General features: G+C 38.3%; 2 protein-coding genes across 2 annotated transcripts; both read left to right on the top strand.

Moving 5' to 3' along the window:
• Window positions 1-2,161: 2,161 nt before the first annotated feature.
• Window positions 2,162-3,556, top strand: LOC105398820 (transcription factor BTF3 homolog 4). The gene has a single exon (XM_011571051.3). The coding sequence runs from the start codon at window positions 2,324-2,326 to the stop codon at window positions 2,831-2,833; it is 510 nt and encodes a 169-aa protein (XP_011569353.2). The 5' UTR covers window positions 2,162-2,323; the 3' UTR covers window positions 2,834-3,556.
• A 1,204-nt stretch (window positions 3,557-4,760) lies between these two features.
• On the top strand, window positions 4,761-19,865 carry LOC105398818 (26S proteasome regulatory subunit 10B). The gene is made up of 10 exons (XM_048630513.1): window positions 4,761-4,951; window positions 5,545-5,664; window positions 9,100-9,236; window positions 14,364-14,462; window positions 14,813-14,962; window positions 15,451-15,574; window positions 17,252-17,352; window positions 17,958-18,067; window positions 18,794-18,959; window positions 19,578-19,865. The coding sequence occupies exons 1-10, from the start codon at window positions 4,846-4,848 to the stop codon at window positions 19,653-19,655; spliced, it is 1,191 nt and encodes a 396-aa protein (XP_048486470.1). The 5' UTR covers window positions 4,761-4,845; the 3' UTR covers window positions 19,656-19,865.
• Window positions 19,866-20,213: the final 348 nt, after the last annotated feature.

Genomic DNA, 20,213 nt, shown 5'->3' with positions numbered 1-20,213 from the left:
TTTTCATTCATTTTCAATAAGAGGCGCCTTTAGCTGGGCTAACCTTAGCTGGGCATTCGGCATCACCCGTCTTGTGGTTGCAGGGCTTGTTGAAGTGGAGGCAGTTTGCACATTTTGGCGGCTCAGCTTTTTTGGTGCATTCACTCTGCACGTGGCCTCTCTCCCCGCAGTGGCCGCACGTAGCGACCGTCTCCCGGCACGACTTGGCACTTGTAGCACCTGGTCACAATTGTGAAATCTTTCACAGGGCAGGACGACCAGTTAAGGAAAACTCTTCTTTGGGCTATGAGTTTGCGTATCAGTGCTAGCTAGTATGAAAGCTAATAAGGTATATAAGTAGGTTCTTTCCCAAGCACTTTTCTACCCGCCGCTACGTCCTGTCAACACGAAAGCTAAAAGCTCGTACAAGCGCGAAGCTCACATCGGAAATATCTGAATGAAAACATTTTAGTGGTAAATTATTAATAGCTGTCATATTGTTTGAAATGTGGCGAGAATCGATGGCGCGACGACAGTTTTACATCCAACAATTTTGGAGTCCATTTAGTAAAATGCTGATAAATATTTATTGAGGCGTTAACGATAAGTTTGTGTGTTGATTAGATGCGTTTATTTTTAAATTTGGTTCGTTGAGTTTGGTGCGTTATATCAATGTCTGTTTGCAGTTAAGTGTAAGTAGATATGTACCTATTGGTTACCTACATAGGAGAAAAAGTAAAAAATACTTTTAAAATAAATATTTATATTTTAGGAGATACCAATTATGTATGTGAGTACTTTTCAGTTCAAACTAGGTACTTGGTACTTCTAAATTTGGCAGCGAATGTACTTTCGTAGGTATACCTTGTCAAACCACCAATTCATTCTTTCAAATTCTATAACACTTGATTAGTTTGACAAAGCATAAAAGTTTAATCGCAGCCAACTTCGGGAACTATCAAGTTTTTTGGACCGAACTGTACCTACCTACCTATCCATATTATGTTATTTACAACAACAGAATGAATATACCTAATAATATAAATTAATTAAGCTAACTAACCTACTATCTACTCCTACGTATACTTATATAAATTATTAATAAACATTATACCTACTTTAGATTTTTGTCATCCTGCCCACATGCGGCTTATTTAAAAGACTGCTCTTAAAACTTTTAACAATAACATAAGCTCTGGATTTACAGATTCTTGCAGACCTACTTAATCTTAATTTTAAAATACGTTGTTTTCATACTCTTAAAAAAATATTCGACTTAGTGTAGTTTTACCTCGGTACCTACTCACTTAACAACTTTGTTCAGCTACGCCTTTTGTAAATTCGCTAAAAAAACTACTCCTCATCTCATAGTAAAGTCACCTGACCAACAAAATTTCTATAAAGAAATAGTTTTTTGCCAATTTTCAAAAATTTCGAAGGAATATATGATTGTTCAGCCCCATGAGTCATTCAGAATTTGGCTTCGGCCCTTTTTGCAACATCCTGTATTATTATACAATTGCTGGCTTTGAGTCTTTAAAGTGGCTTTTATCGTATAGTTATGTTACAGGTATTTATTTTAGTTACACTATTATTTTATAAGTTATGTCATGACCTCACTCCCCCTATAGTTGTGTGTGTGGGGAAATATAAATTTACTTAACGTTGTTTTAAGGATTTATGCTAAAAGTGCAGAATTACCGCCTACCAGCCTACCACCTTTCAGCTTACAATGTTTTGTATTAGAAACGTAAAAACTGCAGGAAATTATACTAGTGGCGACATCTATAAAAGTAGTCTAATACTACTGCTACGATTTAAAAACGCACACTTACTGCCATCTATCCATTCTAATGTTAAACTACGCAGTATTAAAGAACTTCATAAAAGTTGTACTTTATTTACCTAGATGTCGCTGCGGATACATTCTACGTTCCAATATACGAAATTAATGTCGATGTTTCATAACGGTATTAAAAATATGTTTTAAGAAAACAGAATCGTAGCTTTTTTATTTATTGATCAACTAATTAAAATATCAAAAACCTAATAAAATATAGTGAATAATGTAGTCTGTAAGCTGGAAAAAATATAAAATAAATGAACACAAAATTTTGCAAGCGTAACGAAACGTTTTTGTCAGTCAGTGCTGCCAACTGAAAGTAGCGAAGACCCAAAGTCGGAAATCCACCATTTTCCCTTTGTAGCTAACCGGTGTTCAAAACACGTGCGTACGATCGAATTACATGGAATAACCGTGTCGCCGCGTTAATAAACTACAAATAAATAGTACCAAAAAGTGCGCCGCGTTCCTCTCGTTCGGCGACACCTATAAATCACAAACATGAACACCGAAAAGCTGAAGAAACTGCAATCGCAAGTGCGCATCGGCGGCAAGGGTACCCCAAGGCGCAAGAAGAAGGTCGTGCACGCAACCGCGGCCACCGACGACAAGAAACTGCAGTCCTCCCTCAAAAAGTTGTCAGTGAACACAATCCCCGGCATCGAGGAGGTGAATATGATCAAAGATGACGGCACAGTGATTCACTTCAACAACCCGAAAGCCCAGGCCTCGCTCGCGGCGAACACCTTTGCTATTACGGGGCATGGAGAGAACAAACAGATCGCGGAGATGCTGCCCGGCATCCTGAGCCAGCTGGGGCCCGAGGGGCTCAACCAGCTCAAGCGGCTCGCGTCCAGCGTGGCCGCGCCGAAGCCCCTAGATGAGGACGACGAAGTACCTAACCTCGTGGGAAACTTCGATGAGGCGTCCAAACAGGAAGCCAAGGAGGTCGCAGCCGACGAGAAGAAACCCGAGACAGAAACCAAAGCCGCTGACAAGAAAACAGACTAGAACGACCCTCCAGAGTGAAATAGTTTTATTTTTGCTCACACAAAGTTTTGGTTACACAAAGGAAGGATTTCCAAAGGCTCCAAGAATGGTTACAAAGCTTAGTACTTTAATTTTGTGATTTTATCTACTTTAATTTGTGTTCCTAAATAAAAAATAACTGAATTAGTATTGCATTTATTACAAGTCTCAATGTAGCATTAGGAATGCAATTTTGGTTTGCGTCTCATTGTTGTCTTTGGAAATCCGTGATATGCACGTCCCGAATTTAACTAATGCTTAAAACTGTTTCCTTCGCCATGCACTAATAATACTTAGGTTATTCTAATTGTAAAATATACAGTGTAATGGGATATAGTCGTTGATAATCTTGAGATAGGTCTAGTTAAGTTTCATCCTATCTGGGAAATTGACATTATATATAAAGAAAAACTATCTATTACTATAGTAGATATGTGTTATTTTGATAACAAAGAAAAGAAACATCTGTATTTAATATTTTAACAATTGTTTTCTCTAAAACTGTTAACTCTTGTCTTGTCGAAGGATTAGCTTTTCAATATCCAACAAAAAGTTATAAAATAGTGTTTAAAACAAATGAATCTTAGTCACACAGGCTCCGTAGGAGTATGGAGCTAGTTACATTGTATTATAAAAATATAAAAAATTACAAAATGTAAAAGATTGGAGTTTTGGTGAGCATTTCATTAAACTTTGATCGATGAAGTTTTGTGTTTCAATTTACATACAAACCCCCACCTACATAATTAGCATGCATTTTGTTGTACATAATTAAATTATTTAAAGTTATTTTTAGGGCCCAATGCTTTTGAAGTAAATTTTATGATAGTATGGTGGCCACAGGATAAGGTTATGATAGCCTAACCAAGTTTGGTTAGTAGATAATAAATACTTATCATTTTTATTGGTCAGCAGAAGGTTCTATGAGTCATTTCGAAGCTAGGTACCTAGTTGAGGCCTACCTATCTAGCTAAATTAAGACCTTGAAATAATATGAACCAACTGGTTTGTGTTTATCCTTCCTCAACCATGAAAGTACCTAAGGTAGGTTAGTTAAGACCAGAGATGCTGGAGATGAGATCCCAAGTAACTATTGTGGGTACTGATTCTGTATAATATGTTGCAAAATTATCTTCCTAATTACATACAATAAAGTTGGCCAAGGCGCCAGACTAAAACTTGTGCTATTGCTGCTGCATTTAAATCATTTCTATGGCAATAAGTACTCTAAAGCCTACAACTAAAGTCTATTTTTGAAGAATTATATTAACAGAAATCTGTGCACTTTGATCTTTCCAAAATCGTGTTGCGTAGGGTTTTATGCCTTGAGCACATGGGACCTCTTTTGTTTGCAGCTTCAATATAATAATAGCTCTGCTGTATTCGATTTAAAAAGGTCTTCACCACTGATTCTGCAGAACCTGTATAGACGTTCTCGTAAGAGAAGAGTTCATTGGCTATCATCATCAGCCGCAGAACTTCATCCAACAATGATTCCAAATTTTAATGGGAAATATCCTGAAATAAAGATTTTATTATTATAATTTAATGATTGTTCTTCTAGTGCCGCCTCCTAGCGAAGGTTGGCAATCATCCTGCTGATTTCTGTCTTGGAGGCCACCGCAAGTGCTCATTCAAATGGTTAGCATGTTTTATTATCACAGCAATAACTCAAACATAAAATAAAATCATGAATTTGCTCATGCACAACAATGCCGATCCAAGCAGCAACGACCGATCTGATGCCAATGCGTTTATATCCTTGATATAAATGCATTGGCATCGCATCGGTCGTATATTCGAATAAACCATGATTATTTTGAGCTCGTGTGACGTGCCAAACTAACCACAGACTATGTCTTTTTCACCATAGACCAACAAACACGGCAACACGACCACAGACTCTAATAAAAAAAACAAAAGTCATTTTACGTGAATTTGAGTTTGGTTTGGTTGTTGAATTTAGATTTAATTTTATACAAATAATAAATAAAATGCCTGCCGGATCTTCAACAGCAGACCCTCTAAGGGAAAAAGCTTTTCAAGATTATAGAAAGAAGCTCATGGAACATAAAGAAGTAGAGTCTAGGCTCAAAGATAGTAAGTGAAACAGCTTGAAGTTGAAAAATTTTGCCGAATCATTGCTATAATTTTGTTTATAACTCGTATCTTTCTACGCAAAACATTGTTTTATTCAGTTTCTTAAACATGTTGGCGTTGTGTTAACTATTTAGCTCTATATTTATTTAAATAACAGAAGCTATGGGTCATTTTTAGGTTGTTTATCTTGTATTGAATAGACATTTTTGGTTTTACCTTCTTCATCAATTTGAACTGTACAAAATGGTACATTCTCTTAAAAAGACACATAAACGTTTACTTCTCGTAAAATGAATGATTAACTAGATGACCCTAACCAAATAAACATTTAAGCCTGTGTAAGCTGATTTTTTGCAAGATCCTGGGAGCATAGTAATAGTTACAAATCATTAGGATTAAGTACTTATTGTGTTTGGCAATAAAAACCATTTTCTTTCTTTCTTTCTTTCTTTCTTACTACTTAAGTTTCTTGATGAAGACTATAGCCACATAACTAGAATATAACCACATATTTTTGATTTGATTAATGACAAAGGATTTAGATCTGTTCCATTTATTAAATTATACTTAATGCATTATTTTATCATTTTCAGTGCGAGAACAATTGAAAGACCTCACCAAACAGTATGACAAGAGTGAGAATGACCTGAAAGCCCTCCAAAGTGTCGGCCAGATCGTTGGAGAAGTACTGAAACAGCTCACTGAAGAGAAATGTAAGATTTTATTTTTGAATGAAAGATACTGAAAATTTATTTCAAGTTTTCAATACTCAATCATTTATTGCACCAATGAATTTTTCATTTGAAAAATCTAACTGTTGAAAAAAGCTACCCATTAATATAAGTGACACACAATAGATTTTCATTTGTGTCAGATTTTATAGGCTACCTCACAAAGCCACTATTAACTTTCCCCATGTTTTAAGTAAAGAATAAAATGGCCAAAGCCAAAATATTGTTTACAATCTTGGGTCAGCTCTTTTCACTCATCACCTTTGGTGTTTTTTGTCCCTGCTCCTTGCTAAATACTACCATACCACTCCACCAATGATCTTTAATTTCCCAGAATTTCAGAATTAGCCTCTGACTAACCCCTTACAGCTTACTACAACCTGTATAAAAACCTCTCTCACAGCCATAGTGAAGGAAATCTGGCATAGGCAGATAGTACCATAGAGTCAGTCGTCAAGTCGCGCGCCTTAGACTCGCGCGCCACGCGCGAGTTGCCCCTCCCGTATTTACCTACTTTTTTTGTCGTCAACTCGCTCGACTGTGTAAATATGTAGAGTCAGCCACAAAAGTTAATTTATTATGCTTAAGGTAACTACTTAAAATGTATAGGGTATTTTATAGGACTTTACTTTAAAATAAAATCAGTAATTAATCTCGCTTGGCAAACTGTTGTCTTCGAACACCTCCAAACACAGGAACCATTTTTATTTGTTCGGTCTTTGTTATATTTATAACCTGCACGAAGCAGTACCGACTTTCCTCGCTGGGATGTTATGATTTCATGTGCAGTTTTATTACTAGATGGACCTGCTTGCGATAAACTTCCTGGAAGTAATTGTTACAGTTAGGTCTGTCTCTTTGACCAATGAAATAAACGAAATTTGTTTTAAATTTTAGTGTTAATTCGATATTTAATATAACGGTAACACAACGTAAACGTAACACTGTGTTTATATTACGGCAAAGTAAACTTGGTAATATAGTAAAGTTAATTTATTATAGGCTTACCGCTTACCCCCACAATACATCAAAATCAGTAAAAACTGACACATTTTAATATTACTGAAGTTGGCAGCCACGGTTCATATGCCAGAAGATGCTGAGCGGCTACAGGATGACATCGATCGGGTAGTGCAGTGGGCAAAAGATAATTCCCTTGAATTTAACGCTTCTAAGTGTAAAGTGCTCTCATTTACTAGGGCACAGGAACCTGTCCAGTACACATACAGCGTAAATAGCACTCCAATGGTACGGGTGAATGAAATTAAAGACTTAGGAGTAAAGTTTAATTCACAACTCACATTTGGAGACCATATCGTAGAAGTATGCAAAAGGGCGTTTCGGAACCTAGGATTTGTACTCAGAAGAGCCCAAGGGTTTACTAACGTAAGTGCGATACGCATTTTATATAACTCATTGGTGAGGAGCGCAATGGAGCATAATGCAATTGTTTGGGCTCCGCATGAAGCCAAATATGTAGGAATGCTAGAACGAATACAAAATAAATTTTTAAGGTTTTTGTACAACAAGTTATACGGGGTGTATCCTTTCTACCCACTCATGTATCCCACTTTGTTTATACTGGGCATGGTCGGATATTATGAGCTCAGGGTTAGGAGGGAACTTACTTTGGTAACGTATTTGTGGAAAGTACTAACCGGCAAAATCACAAACATGGATGTTTTAAAAACGATAGAATTGTCCGTACCAAATGAGTTCGTATATAGGCGCCGTCAGCCGCGTTTACTGACTGTACCATGTGGCCGAACAAGATTACTGGAACGGGCCCCGCTGACGCGCGCACTGCACCGTCTCAACGAGCTCGCCGACCAAATAGACTTGTTTACATGTACTGAGAGGCAGTTCACAGTATTATTAGCATATAGGATATCTTACATAGTTTAAATACCTATTTGTATTAAGTACCTAATTTCTGTTTTTAGAGTTATATAGTTTGAGTTTTTTAGTTATACTGTTTTGAGAGTTATATTGTTTGAGTTTTTTAGTTATAGTTTTTTAGTTATACTGTTTTGAGAGTTATATTTTTATTGTAAACTTGTCTATCGAATTGGCTTAGCTGTAAGGGTAGACTAAGTTATTGAAATAAATAAATAAATAAATAAATAAATTTTTGCCCTGTACTGTAGACTTTAAGTAATGCACTGTACATCTCTGCTTCGAATTAGGAGTAACACTAAAACGATGTCACTAAAACAATGACGTTTTAACCCTTTAAACCAGTTTTTGCAACAAAAACTTGAAGGACATACATAATAGCTATGACAGGTAAAATTTGCGCACGGGATGAGAGCGATAGCAAACTCGGGTATCATGCGTCATAGGTCACATCCCCTTTTGTCTCATTCCGCACTTCCAACATAGGCTTTATTGTATCTTTATCCCGAAATCAAAGAATCTACTTTAATGGCGACTGTCTAGTCGGTACCTTCTTAAGCTAATCAGTCAGGGAGACAATATTTAACTATATTTTTTGGTTTCAATTCGTTTGCATCTGACCGTACTTTACATAGACACGCGAGTTGACGATATAAAAAAACAGAAGATGCCAACTCGCGTGGCGCGCGAGTCTAAGGGTGCTTTTCCACCAGAGATGTGCTATGCAGCTATGCTGCGAAGATGTGATATCTACGCTACGAAAATATGTGACCGTTTCCACCAATACTACGCTAGGTAGCTGTGCGAGGAAGATGCCCTACGAAGATGCGCCGCCGCAAAGTAGCTGTGCGAGAAAGATGCGCATCTCGAGCTATGCTATGTATCGATAGTGGGGAAACGACGGGGGCGGCTACACCACTCGCGATGGTCCATAGCACATATCCATAGCACGTATCCTAAGGGTGCTTTTCCACCAGAGATGTGCTATGCTACGATGCTATGGATGCGTTTGATATCCACCAATCATATTACACCAAGCACATAGCTTAGCACTGGTGGAAACGGATTCAACTAAGATATGTTTTTTGTATGGAATGATGCGTGCTATGGATGTGTGCTATGGATGCGTGCTATGGATATGTGCTATGGACCATCGCGAGTGGTGTAGCCGCCCCCGTCGTTTCCCCACTATCGATACATAGCATAGCTCGAGATGCGCATCTTTCTCGCACAGCTACTTTGCGGCGGCGCATCTTCGTAGGGCATCTTCCTCGCACAGCTACCTAGCGTAGTATTGGTGGAAACGGTCACATATTTTCGTAGCGTAGATATCACATCTTCGCAGCATAGCTGCATAGCACATCTCTGATGGAAAAGCACCCTAAGGCGCGCGACTTGACGAACGACTCGTACCATAAGATTTGGGAATTTCTTAAATTTATAGAACAATAGTTGTTAATTAAGAATTATCACCTTACTCCACCACTGTTACTACACCCCGTACAAACCTCTCTTCCGCAGTCATAGTAAAGGCGACCAACGGCCCCCGCTATGTGGTCGGGTGCCGGCGACAGCTCGACAAGGCCAAGCTGAAGGGGGGTACCCGGGTGGCGCTCGACATGACCACACTGACTATCATGAGGCATCTGCCAAGAGAGGTAAGTACTAAGTAGCTTCTTATGTAATAAGGACACTTTAGAGTGAAACATTAACATTCATCATTATCAGGTCCTGGGAATCAGGGACATAGTAGATTTCACTTTGTCTGGTTTCTTCCTTTGACTTTGTGCCATCTTAGTAGATGCCTCCTGCACAATTGTCGCCATAATTATAGGTTTTATAAACTCTTCAATACCAATGTGGTTTATATTGCAGTCAATGTATTGAGTCTGTATTTATTAATTATAACATTAATATATTCTTTAATTATAAAATAAAGTCTATCTCCTATGATATTGGCTGAAATAAACTACCAGAATCCACCTTGGTGAAATAATAAATAATAGTTAAAGTTAGTATGTTAAGCTCCAATTTCACCACAGTTGGCTAGATCGTAACCAGGGAAAGGTTGATCAATTATACGTCATATCCATATTAAATTCTTGACAGATGCGTCAAAAGTCAAGCAATAAGCCCTGGTTATGCTCTAACCCACTATGGAGAAATTGCACTTAGGGTGGCTTACACCAAACATTTAAGTGCAATTAAATCAATTGCTGCCTTGCGTTGATAGTATAATGTCTGAGCAAGAGATCATAGAGATAATTTTGATTAACTTTTTGGTGCAAGTCACCTTAAGGGGATCCCTAAAGCTAAAATGCTAAAGTCGGCTTGATATACTTGATTAGATTGGAAAAACGGTGGCTTCTATCACATTGATAAAAATATATTTTGTAGCAGAGGGTATACTGAACATGTTAGTTGCTTATAAATTGGTGCAGGATTATAATAAGTATGTTAAAAAAAATTGCAAACACACCATGTCTTTTGCCATTTTTTGACTTATTATGAAAAAACCCTCGAAATCAGAGGGCCCATTTTCATGGAATCTTATATGTATGTGTAGGTAATTAAATTCTTAACAAAGTTACCTTAAAGAGTTGGATTTAATGGACCAGAAGTCAACTTTTTTTGCAAAAAACTAATAAATTCCGGTTTAAAAATGATGACACCGTGACAGATTTCAGATTTCTTCAGTCGTCGCCCTGGTGGCGGCCTGTTAGGAGCGATACCCACGCCATTTTATTTTTTATCAAATATTTCACAAAAACTGATTAAATCAACAAATTATGACTACAAGTATTATAATACATATGCATTTGCTATGGAAAGTTAATTTTCTAATCATTTTAGATGCAGAAAAGCCGAAAATTCTTTGAAAACATTTCGCCTTTTCGATTTGTTTACATTTTTTACTATAGAGTTACAGATGCATAGATAAAGGTAAACATTGCACATAATGACACTTATTAGATTCTCCGAATAAGAACTATACGGTCAATGCAGTATGCCAAAGCGCGAGCCTGTTTATATTCTGAGGGGTAATTTATTTTATTTTAACGGTTGTGTATGGTAGGTAAGCTACACAATATACAGAGTGTTGAAAAGTAAGTTCATAATTTGTTTTATTTGAAACCAAAAACCGTAGTTAATTAAAAATATATATATTTTAAGATGTGGTAGTCTGTACACTACAGGTTGTTAAAAATAAGTAAGTATTTTTAAAAATTGAAGATCTAAAATTTACATAATTTTTTAAATCTATTTAACAAGCTTTGCAAAAAAGCGGTTAAGTGCGACTGTATCTCGCCATGAAAAAAATGAAATGTTTACTGTAGCTATGAATTTTATGCGTTACAAGTGGAATAAAATACCGCATAATATTATGTACAACTATGTAAGAGCCTAGTTTTTAAAAAAAAACTCATAAGAAAATATTAAATACACAGGTTTTTTAACCCCTGAAGGAAATAGAGGGGTGTTATAAGTTTAAAGTAAGGGCTGAATTTTTTTTTTAAATTAGGGTGATAGGTAATGTATATTTTTAATGATTTTTTCAAATAGATTAATGTTATACCATTTTTAAATTGCCATAAAATTACCTATAGTTATAGTTATAGAAAAGGGCAGGGCTACCAGTGCCCATTCGCCACTGCAACCTAAAAGATCTATAAATTATGACTCCCCATGCCGAGTCTCACTCTACAGGCCCAAGTCTTTTATAAACCTGATATTACCTATACAGGATGTTGCAAAAAGGGTATACTGTGCCGAAAGGGTTTGACTCAGGGGTTATTCTGAACAACTTTTGTTCTCCAAGTTTTGGAAATTCTCGAAAAATAAATTCGGTCTCTATAGTAAAAAGTCACGTGATCGAATAAGTTTCTATGTAAAAGGTTTTGTTACGTGAATTTTCAAAATTGTAGAAGAAAAGTGGATCAGAATGGCACCTAAATCCACTTTTGGCTAAGCTTTATACCCTTTTTTCAATACCTTGTATAAAATATCGTCAGCGTCACCTTAGATCGTAATCATCGTAACTCCTCGTGACCAAATTTTAGAGGAGACAAAAATACTGTTTTATTTGTAGTTCTAGTTGGCATACTACCCACCTAAAGTTTTTTTTAACTAGCCTAAAAATGATTTGTTTAGACAGTCTATCTTCCTGTTCAACCGCAGCCTGAGTGCCAGTGACTCAATGACTGAAAGGAGGCCATTAGTGCTCCTAAATAAATAAAGCAGGCCTGTAGATTATCTTTCAGTGTACCGACACATCTGATTGCTGTAAGAGCCTGATAAGCTCTTCGAACGAGTCATACCTCTGTGGTGGTACGGTTTCGACCTTTCGGACAGTCAGTTTGGCATCCGAAATGCGGATTCGAATAGTGGGTACAATACTTTGCGTTCGTTCACTGTCGGAGCAGGATAAGAACCACGGGCGAGTTGTTGCGCTGGCTGTTTGCTTAAAAATAGTAACCGCGTTCAACTCTATCCCCTAGAGGGCGAACCTTTAGGGCGGCTCTTGTATACCATCACTTGTCTTCTTATCTGCAGAAAATTGACAGAGGTCATACGTGTCTAACAAGTACATTAAGGATGCGAAAAGAGAGGGTTTGTTTTCACTGAAGAAGTTCAGTTGCGGAGTTCCACAGCGGTAGGTCTTGGACCCCTCTGCTGTGGAACTTGGCATACAACGCGGTCCTGCAAATCAAGCTCGCAAACGGCGTTAGCACAGTGCATTTTTCTAATGTCACACAGGTCGTGAGGTAGGCTGAGAGCCTCCTTCGGGGATGACATCCCAATGATTCATTACGAAAAAATTGCTGCAGCTGTGCTCGCCATGCAGTGCATGGGCTACTTCCGAATCTGGGGGGCTGTTGCAAAGGAGTCCGTTGCCTCTATACGGTACGGGTTCCGTGCGATCTATGATCCTTCCGGGAGCACCTGTCTTGTCAAGTCGAAGAGAATGGCTCGTATTCGACGCAACCTGCAGTACTGGTGGGATTGGTTGGAGGACAGGACAGCAGGAAGCTGCAGCAGCCGTCATGCTGTGATTCGACGCATAGATGCAAAAAAAAGTTGAAAGTAACTTCATGTTAATAAAATATTAGATCTTAATTTAACAACATAACATTGCAAAAAAAAATTAACATTGTTGAGTATGTTATTGTAATTTACTAAAGTAGTAATAAAAACAAAGGCTTATTGCATAGTTTTCGTTCACGTTCGCCTACATCGCACGTTGTATATGAGAATAAAGGGTATAATTACTAAGTTTTCTTGTTTAAAAATCACGGTTTGGGGTTTAGAGGAAAACAAATGGTAAAATGCGGAATACAGTTTTTTTTTTTCGAATAAAGAGGAAAACATGTGAATTCAAAAAACGTTTCTATTGACACCAAAGAGTACTTTTCGCCGAGAAAAGTGGAGTTACAATGTTTGCGATCTAAAGTGATGATAGAACTAGAACTTATTTTTTCAGTTCACCTGCTGTTGAGTGAAATCGTAATTAGGTAAATGACTCCTTGACATGAAAATAACTTTTTTTTAATAATCGTTATAACAAAACCGTTTTTTTTAATACAGCAATATTTGTAGGTGTACTTACAGTGAGCAAAAGAGCGCAGCAAGGTGTAAATTTTTTGGTTTTTAAGAAACAAAAATATTATTTCTATCATATCCCAAATACACATAAGTACTTAAAAAAAAAATACACACTCTCGCCTTGTACTAATGTACTCCCTTGCGGGGGTACTTACATGTTATTATTTTTCTGGTGACCTCCCCATATCCCTTTGCCAGCTACGTAACCTTTTGTGACACCCTGTATATGCAGAGTTCTGCAAACTACTGTTCTGCTTTTGAAACACCAAAAAAAAAACAGGTCGTCTAACTAAAAGGTCACGTGACCAAAAAAAAATTATATGAAGAAGCGTTTTTTTCATGAATATAAAAAACTAGCTGTACCCGCGCGCTTCGCTTCGCCTTAAAAAGTTTTCCCGTGGGAATTCCAGGATAAAAAGTAGCCTATGTTCTTTCCCAGGGTCTAGACCGTATGTATACCAAATTTCATTCAAATCCGTTCAGTAGTTTTGGCGTGAAAGAGTAACAGACAGACAGACAGACAGACAGACAGACAGACAGACAGACAGACAGACACAGTTACTTTCGCATTTATAATATTAGTTAGGATTACGTAGGATACATGGAAGTAGAAAAAAAGAGAGATCTTTTTTTCTACTTCCATGGTAGGATAAAAGTTTTTCAGAGTGACCCCTGAGTAACGCCCTTTCGGCTAACTATACTTTTTTTATTACACGGGGGCAGAGTTTAATACAACACCCTGAACTATTAAACTCTGATAATATTTTCGCGATTTTTTTACATTCTGATTTCATTTCCTGGCTTAGAAATAACATCAATAACATGCTGCACACGTAGGTTTCGGCATAGTATTAAACCCTTTTTGCAACAACCTGTATAAATATCGGCACGGGTACGACTTTATATATAATTAATTATTAAATATTAAAAATACTTTCAAATAAAAATAAATATTTTCGATTCACAAAACAATATTACTTACTTAGTATATTTTTAACAAAGTGGCATGTCTTCACTTTTATGTTTTCGAGTACTATGTTAAAATTTCATGTCATTGTCCGTAGAACGCCCCGCATACCTCAACCCCCCCTCACTAGATTTGACAGATTATGATTTTCTTCCAGCTTTAGTGACAGCCTTAAATGTAATTTTACTCAATATTCCGCCATTCCTGCTTCCAGGTGGACCCGCTAGTGTACAACATGAGTCACGAGGACCCTGGTGATGTCACGTACTCGGCCATCGGAGGCCTGCAGGAGCAGATCCGGCAGCTCAGAGAGGTAATCTTGTCATGTTATTCAAAAGAAAGAAAAAAAGAACTTTATTCAGTGTTTTGCACACACAACATTCTTAAATAGTGACCACAAACCAGTGTGGGACACCCTCCAGCCTCCAGTATTAGCTGAATGAGGAAGGTAGAGGAAATGAACTGATATTTTTATGCAACATAAAATGTTACAATTATTCATAATAGTAATGAGGATAGAGTATTGTGGCGCTTCTTGGAAGAAGCCTGTGTCCATTAGTGAACCATTAAAAGTTCAACATAAGATTGCACTGTCTAGGTTTATGTCTATCTAGAAAAGTTGCAACTAAACCAAAACCAGTCACTCAATCTTCAACCCCGCAGGTCATCGAGCTACCTCTCCTAAACCCGGAGTTGTTTGTGCGCGTCGGCATCACCCCACCTAAAGGCTGCCTGCTGTACGGGCCGCCCGGGACCGGCAAGACCTTGTTAGCCAGGGCCGTGGCCTCGCAGTTGGATGCTAACTTTTTGAAGGTGAGGTGTTATTGTAATAATTTATGGTTCGAGATTGTTTTGTAATAAGAGGCTACAGAACTGACAAGACTCTGGTTAGCCAGGGCTGTTGCGTCGCAGCTGGACGCCAATTCCATTCTAGCAAATACGAGTACTATAAGTGGTGATTTGCAGTTGTTTCCATAAGTTAGCATTATGCTTACAGACTGTAAAGTAAAATAAGTATTATTATAATATATATCTGCGCCGATTATTGTTATTAAATTATTAAGATATATGCAACAGGATCTTTTAGTGGTTGTATTGCAACAACTTAGATATATTCCACGTATTTGGCAAGGATATTGACCAGTTGACAAGTTATTGACATGTAAAATTATTACAACATACAAGCAGCGAAAACTCAGCTCATGTACCGCTAGGTGGCGACTCTCCCGACCCACATGAGTGGTGTAAAAACTCTTACTCCGCAATACTCACATATTTAACCATTTAATCTTGTCTTCCAGGTGGTATCGTCAGCCATAGTGGACAAGTACATCGGTGAATCGGCTCGTCTCATCCGCGAGATGTTCAACTACGCGCGCGACCATCAGCCCTGCATCATATTCATGGATGAGATTGATGCCATCGGTTAGATTTTTGTTATTCTGAGATATTAACAGTTTTGTAATTTACTACTCGAACTCGAACTGTGCACCTGACTGACAAAAACCAGAGGTTATATTGAATAGCTTTGGCGTACCGACGTGACCCCTGGTTCTTGTTGGCGAGGTGCACAGTTTATTCGCACAGTATGATGCCTACTGGATACAAAGCCTAGCCTGTGACCCTCCAGTATTGGAGAAGTTAATACCATGAAAATTCCATGAGCAAAAGAATTGTGTAGTAGTCAGTGTCTCTGACTGTTATGCCAGGCCGGGGCAGATATAAGCTACAAGGCAAATATTTGCTCTCGGGTTTTGAGTGTTCAGTGTTTGTGTCCATGTATAAGGCCAAGATAAATTAGTCGTTGCTTAGCACTTGCTCAAACTAATGCTAAGCCAAGTACGACTTCACCTGAACTAAGTCGAGTTGCAATGAGTCTATAAAATAGACACTACTTAGCGTTTGCTCGGCTTAGTCACTGGCTTAGAACCTGTATGTCAAATCTGCGTCAAATGTATGTATATTTATTTATCTGTGGTCATAGTTAGGCATAGGACGACCGAATGGCGTAGTGGTTAGTGACCTGACTACTGAGCCGATGGTCCCGGGTTCGATTCCCGGCTGGGGCAGATATTTGTTTAAACACAGATATTTGTTCTCGGGTCTTGGATGTGCCCGTAAAATGGCAATAGGCTCGCCCCCTATTACATTGGGACTAACATAACACTCTGGCGAAAAGTGGGTGCAGCAATGCACCTCTACCTACCCCGCAAGGGAGTACATTAGTACAAGGCGTGAGTGCGTGTGTTTTTTTTTTTCATAGTTTCATTCCGTAGTTTTTTTAGCAAATTTGGTATAAATGTGGTCTGTGGATAGCCTGAGAGCTTAGAATAATAATTCCTTAGAACTAGTGCAGCCACTTACCGCCAGGTGGCGACTCTCCCCGTGCTATAAAAGTTCACGTTCATATTTATTTATTTATTAACCCTCAGCGAAAATAGGAGTGTTATATTATGTTTAATGTGTCTGTGTATCTGTGTGTGTGTGTATGCATTTGTCAGCTGAATCGATTTCCGATTTGTTTTTTACGATGATTGGTAATATAACCCAGAGTGCCTACCTATATTTTATTAAAATCAACTTAGCAGTTCCAAAGTTCTGCGATTCTTTTATTTTTAGTTTTGAATTTCGGTTTTTTCTTTAAAAATTCCTATAAACGAACCAATTGATAATAAATACCACAACTATTTATTTCAACGGCTTGCTAAGCAAGGGCCAAGTCTTGACAAATGTGAACTTGAACTCGGCTAAGTCAGAGTGCGAACTTAGTGGCATAGTCTGTGCTCAAGTAGTGTCTATGATAGTGAATTCGTGTTCTAAGCATGTGCTTAAGCTAAGACTCCGTCTTAGTTTCGTCTATTTCTATTATCATAATCTTGGCCTGAGTTTCAGTAATAAATTCATAGAAAGTCACTGTTCTTATTGATGTTGTTTTGAATGTTTTGTATTTGTGATGTGTATTCTTTTAGTAAATAAACGATGTGTCTATGTCTATGAAACGCATTGTCTTGCTTTTTTCATGGTGTGGACTATTTACAGCCTCTGTACTTTGTGTTTATTTGTTTATATTATACTTAAATCACAATTCACTATTTCTTACAGGCGGTCGTCGTTTCTCCGAGGGCACGAGTGCGGACCGCGAGATCCAGCGCACGCTCATGGAGCTGCTGAACCAGATGGACGGCTTCGACTCACTGGGACAGGTGGGTACACGGAGAAAAACATCTGCATGCTATCATTCATAATCACGACCCAACACGTCCCCACTGCTGGGGCTCGGGTCTCCTTCCAATGAAGGAAGGGTTTAGGCCTAGTCCACCACGCTGGCCTAGTGCTGGTTGGTAGACCTGAACTTGAGCTGAGACAGTTGTCGGGTAAGTGGGCAATCGGACTGTTTTCAAGCTGCCCGAAGACCTCTGACTAGGCTTAACGACTACCGCCATCATTGTGCGAACAATCAGTAATTTATTTCACATTTTTTTTTAAATTATTTTTTATTATTTATTAATCAAACATATTTTTACAATAAAGACTTAAATACTAACAGTGTGACAAAAACCAGTTTAGGTTTTACCGCACACTGGCACTCACACGACATTTCTCATTAATAAAAACTATCTTAGGGTACTTACAGACTAACTTACTTACATTGCATAACAAATTAATAATTACAGTGTAGGGGGCGTCTTAAGGCTAATATAGCGCTGACCCTCCTTTCAAGGGCCTAATGTATGCATAAAATATGTAAAATAAAGAATATCTATCTATCTCTCTATCTAAAATAAAAACATTTTAAATTTAATTTCAGGTGAAAATGATCATGGCCACCAACCGGCCCGACACGCTGGACCCCGCTTTGCTAAGACCCGGCAGACTGGACCGCAAGATAGAGATACCGCTGCCGAATGAACAGGCCCGGTGAGACCACAGTGTTATGTAGAATTAGGGTTCCGTACTACAAAGGGTAAACACGGAACCCTTACATGGTTGTCTCTTGTCTATGACGTATGTCTTTCAAGATATCCTATCTGTATTACCACATTAAACTGAAAACATTGTTTAACAAGTGTTTAAAACCAATTTAGACTGATTTATCAGGCATTTGACAGCTCTAAACATCTGTTAAACACTGTCTAAGATTTTGTAGTAAGGCCATTTATCTTGGGAACGCTTAGAGATAACGAGTAGAAGAGGTGTGGATTGAAAATGATCATGGCGACTGGACCGCAAGATAGAGATACCGCTGCCCAATGAACAGGCCAGGTATTTACTATAAAATAGAATGGAAATAAAGATATGTATTTCAGACCAATGGTCTACGAAACACACACTATGTACAGTTGCCTGTGTTTAAAAGTATACAGGCGGAGTAGTTAAAATAACGAATTCAAGCTAGCTACATAAACAAGACTGCCACAAACATAATTAATTAAACACGTGAGCTTGGGCAACTGCCAACTGTTTGGGACTCTCGTAACAAATTAAACGGCAGGCATAACTAAACATCAGCGGTTTGTTCCTAGCAGCAATCTGCGCTGAGTTTCCTCTCCTGATTGAACTTATTGGTTCGTTTGTCGGTCAAGACCCATTACCGCCTATTATATTACCTTTACCACCAAATAAAACACGTTTTCTCTCCCCCAGACTGGAGATCCTAAAGATCCACGCCCAGCCCATAGCCAAGCACGGCGAGATGGACTACGAAGCGGTGGTGAAGCTGTCGGACACGTTCAACGGAGCTGATCTACGCAACGTTTGCACCGAGGCGGGATTGTTCGCTATACGGGCGGAGCGGGAGTATATTATACAGGTCAGTCATTATCATTATCTTCTACCCACTGACTGCAGGGTATATGACCCTGTATGTTACGTTAAGTACCTCGGTTCTTTTCGCACCACCTTTCCACACTCATCCAGTTTGGTCCAGTAACTTTCCCAATGTCATCGGGCAAACAGTCAGTGGTCTACCGACTGATTAAAGCCCTTCCTTTTGCCACCACTCCGACACTGTCTTGGTCTATCTGCCGTCTTCTTGCATATGAGCAGGGAATCTGCGATAGATTAGAGGTCTGTAGCTAGTGATGCTCCAGGGTGTTACTATACCACTGTAGGAACACCCAGTATAAGTATAACAGGGGGGGCCGGTTCGCTATACGACCGGAGCGGGAGTATATCATACAGGTCAGTGGCTATACAGGGTTGCTCAAAGTAAACACAAAGAGGAAAATTCGCAACGGTAATGTCCGTACAGTAGATTGGCAATGGCATTCCCTGGACAGCATCGCTGCCGCTGTTCGAATGAGTATGATACATTTAGACAGGACTTCATTATCGAGTCTACTGCACACTGGTCCTTCCAGCCACTACGACCTATCTTAAGGTATTCAATACAGAGAGTCGCTAAATAATTATTTGTGTATTGTTTCAGGAGGATCTAATGAAGGCTGTAAGGAAAGTGGCTGACAACAAGAAACTCGAGAGCAAGTTGGACTACAAACCTGTCTAAAAACGTATTTACTACTTAATAATATATATGTCTTCAATATTATAACTATGTTTATGTTCTTAGGTTTGTCTCAAATATTAACGCAGTATTGAATAGGCAGGTACAGTTCAGTAATATGGGTTAATATTTGACGCAAATATTTGATGAAATTATGATTTTTGTGTACTGCTCTAGCCTGTAAAAATAAGATAATAAAACCTTGGATTTCCATATATATTTTTATTCAACGAAACTTTAGATTAGCGAAGTTATAAAGTTTATAAAACATTGATTAAATAACTTATGTATTTACAGCTTACTCACTAGATAAGGCCATATTTAGCAATACTTCAAAATTATTTACTACTAGCTGTGCCCGCGAGCTTCGCTTCGCCTTAAAAAGATTTTCCCGTGGGAATTCCGGGATAAAAAGTAGCCTATGTTCTTTCTCAGGGTCTAGACCATATGTATACCAAATTTCATTCAAATCCGTTCAGTAGTTTTTGCGTGAAAGAGTAACAGACAGACAGACAGACAGACAGACAGACAGACACAGTTACTTTCGCATTTATAATATTA

The sequence above is a fragment of the Plutella xylostella genome, chromosome 26 (genome assembly GCF_932276165.1).
Source record: "Plutella xylostella chromosome 26, ilPluXylo3.1, whole genome shotgun sequence".
Lineage (NCBI taxonomy): Eukaryota > Metazoa > Arthropoda > Insecta > Lepidoptera > Plutellidae > Plutella > Plutella xylostella.
Note: the sequence above shows the minus strand (reverse complement) of the source record. Positions and strands in the feature narration are given on the sequence as shown.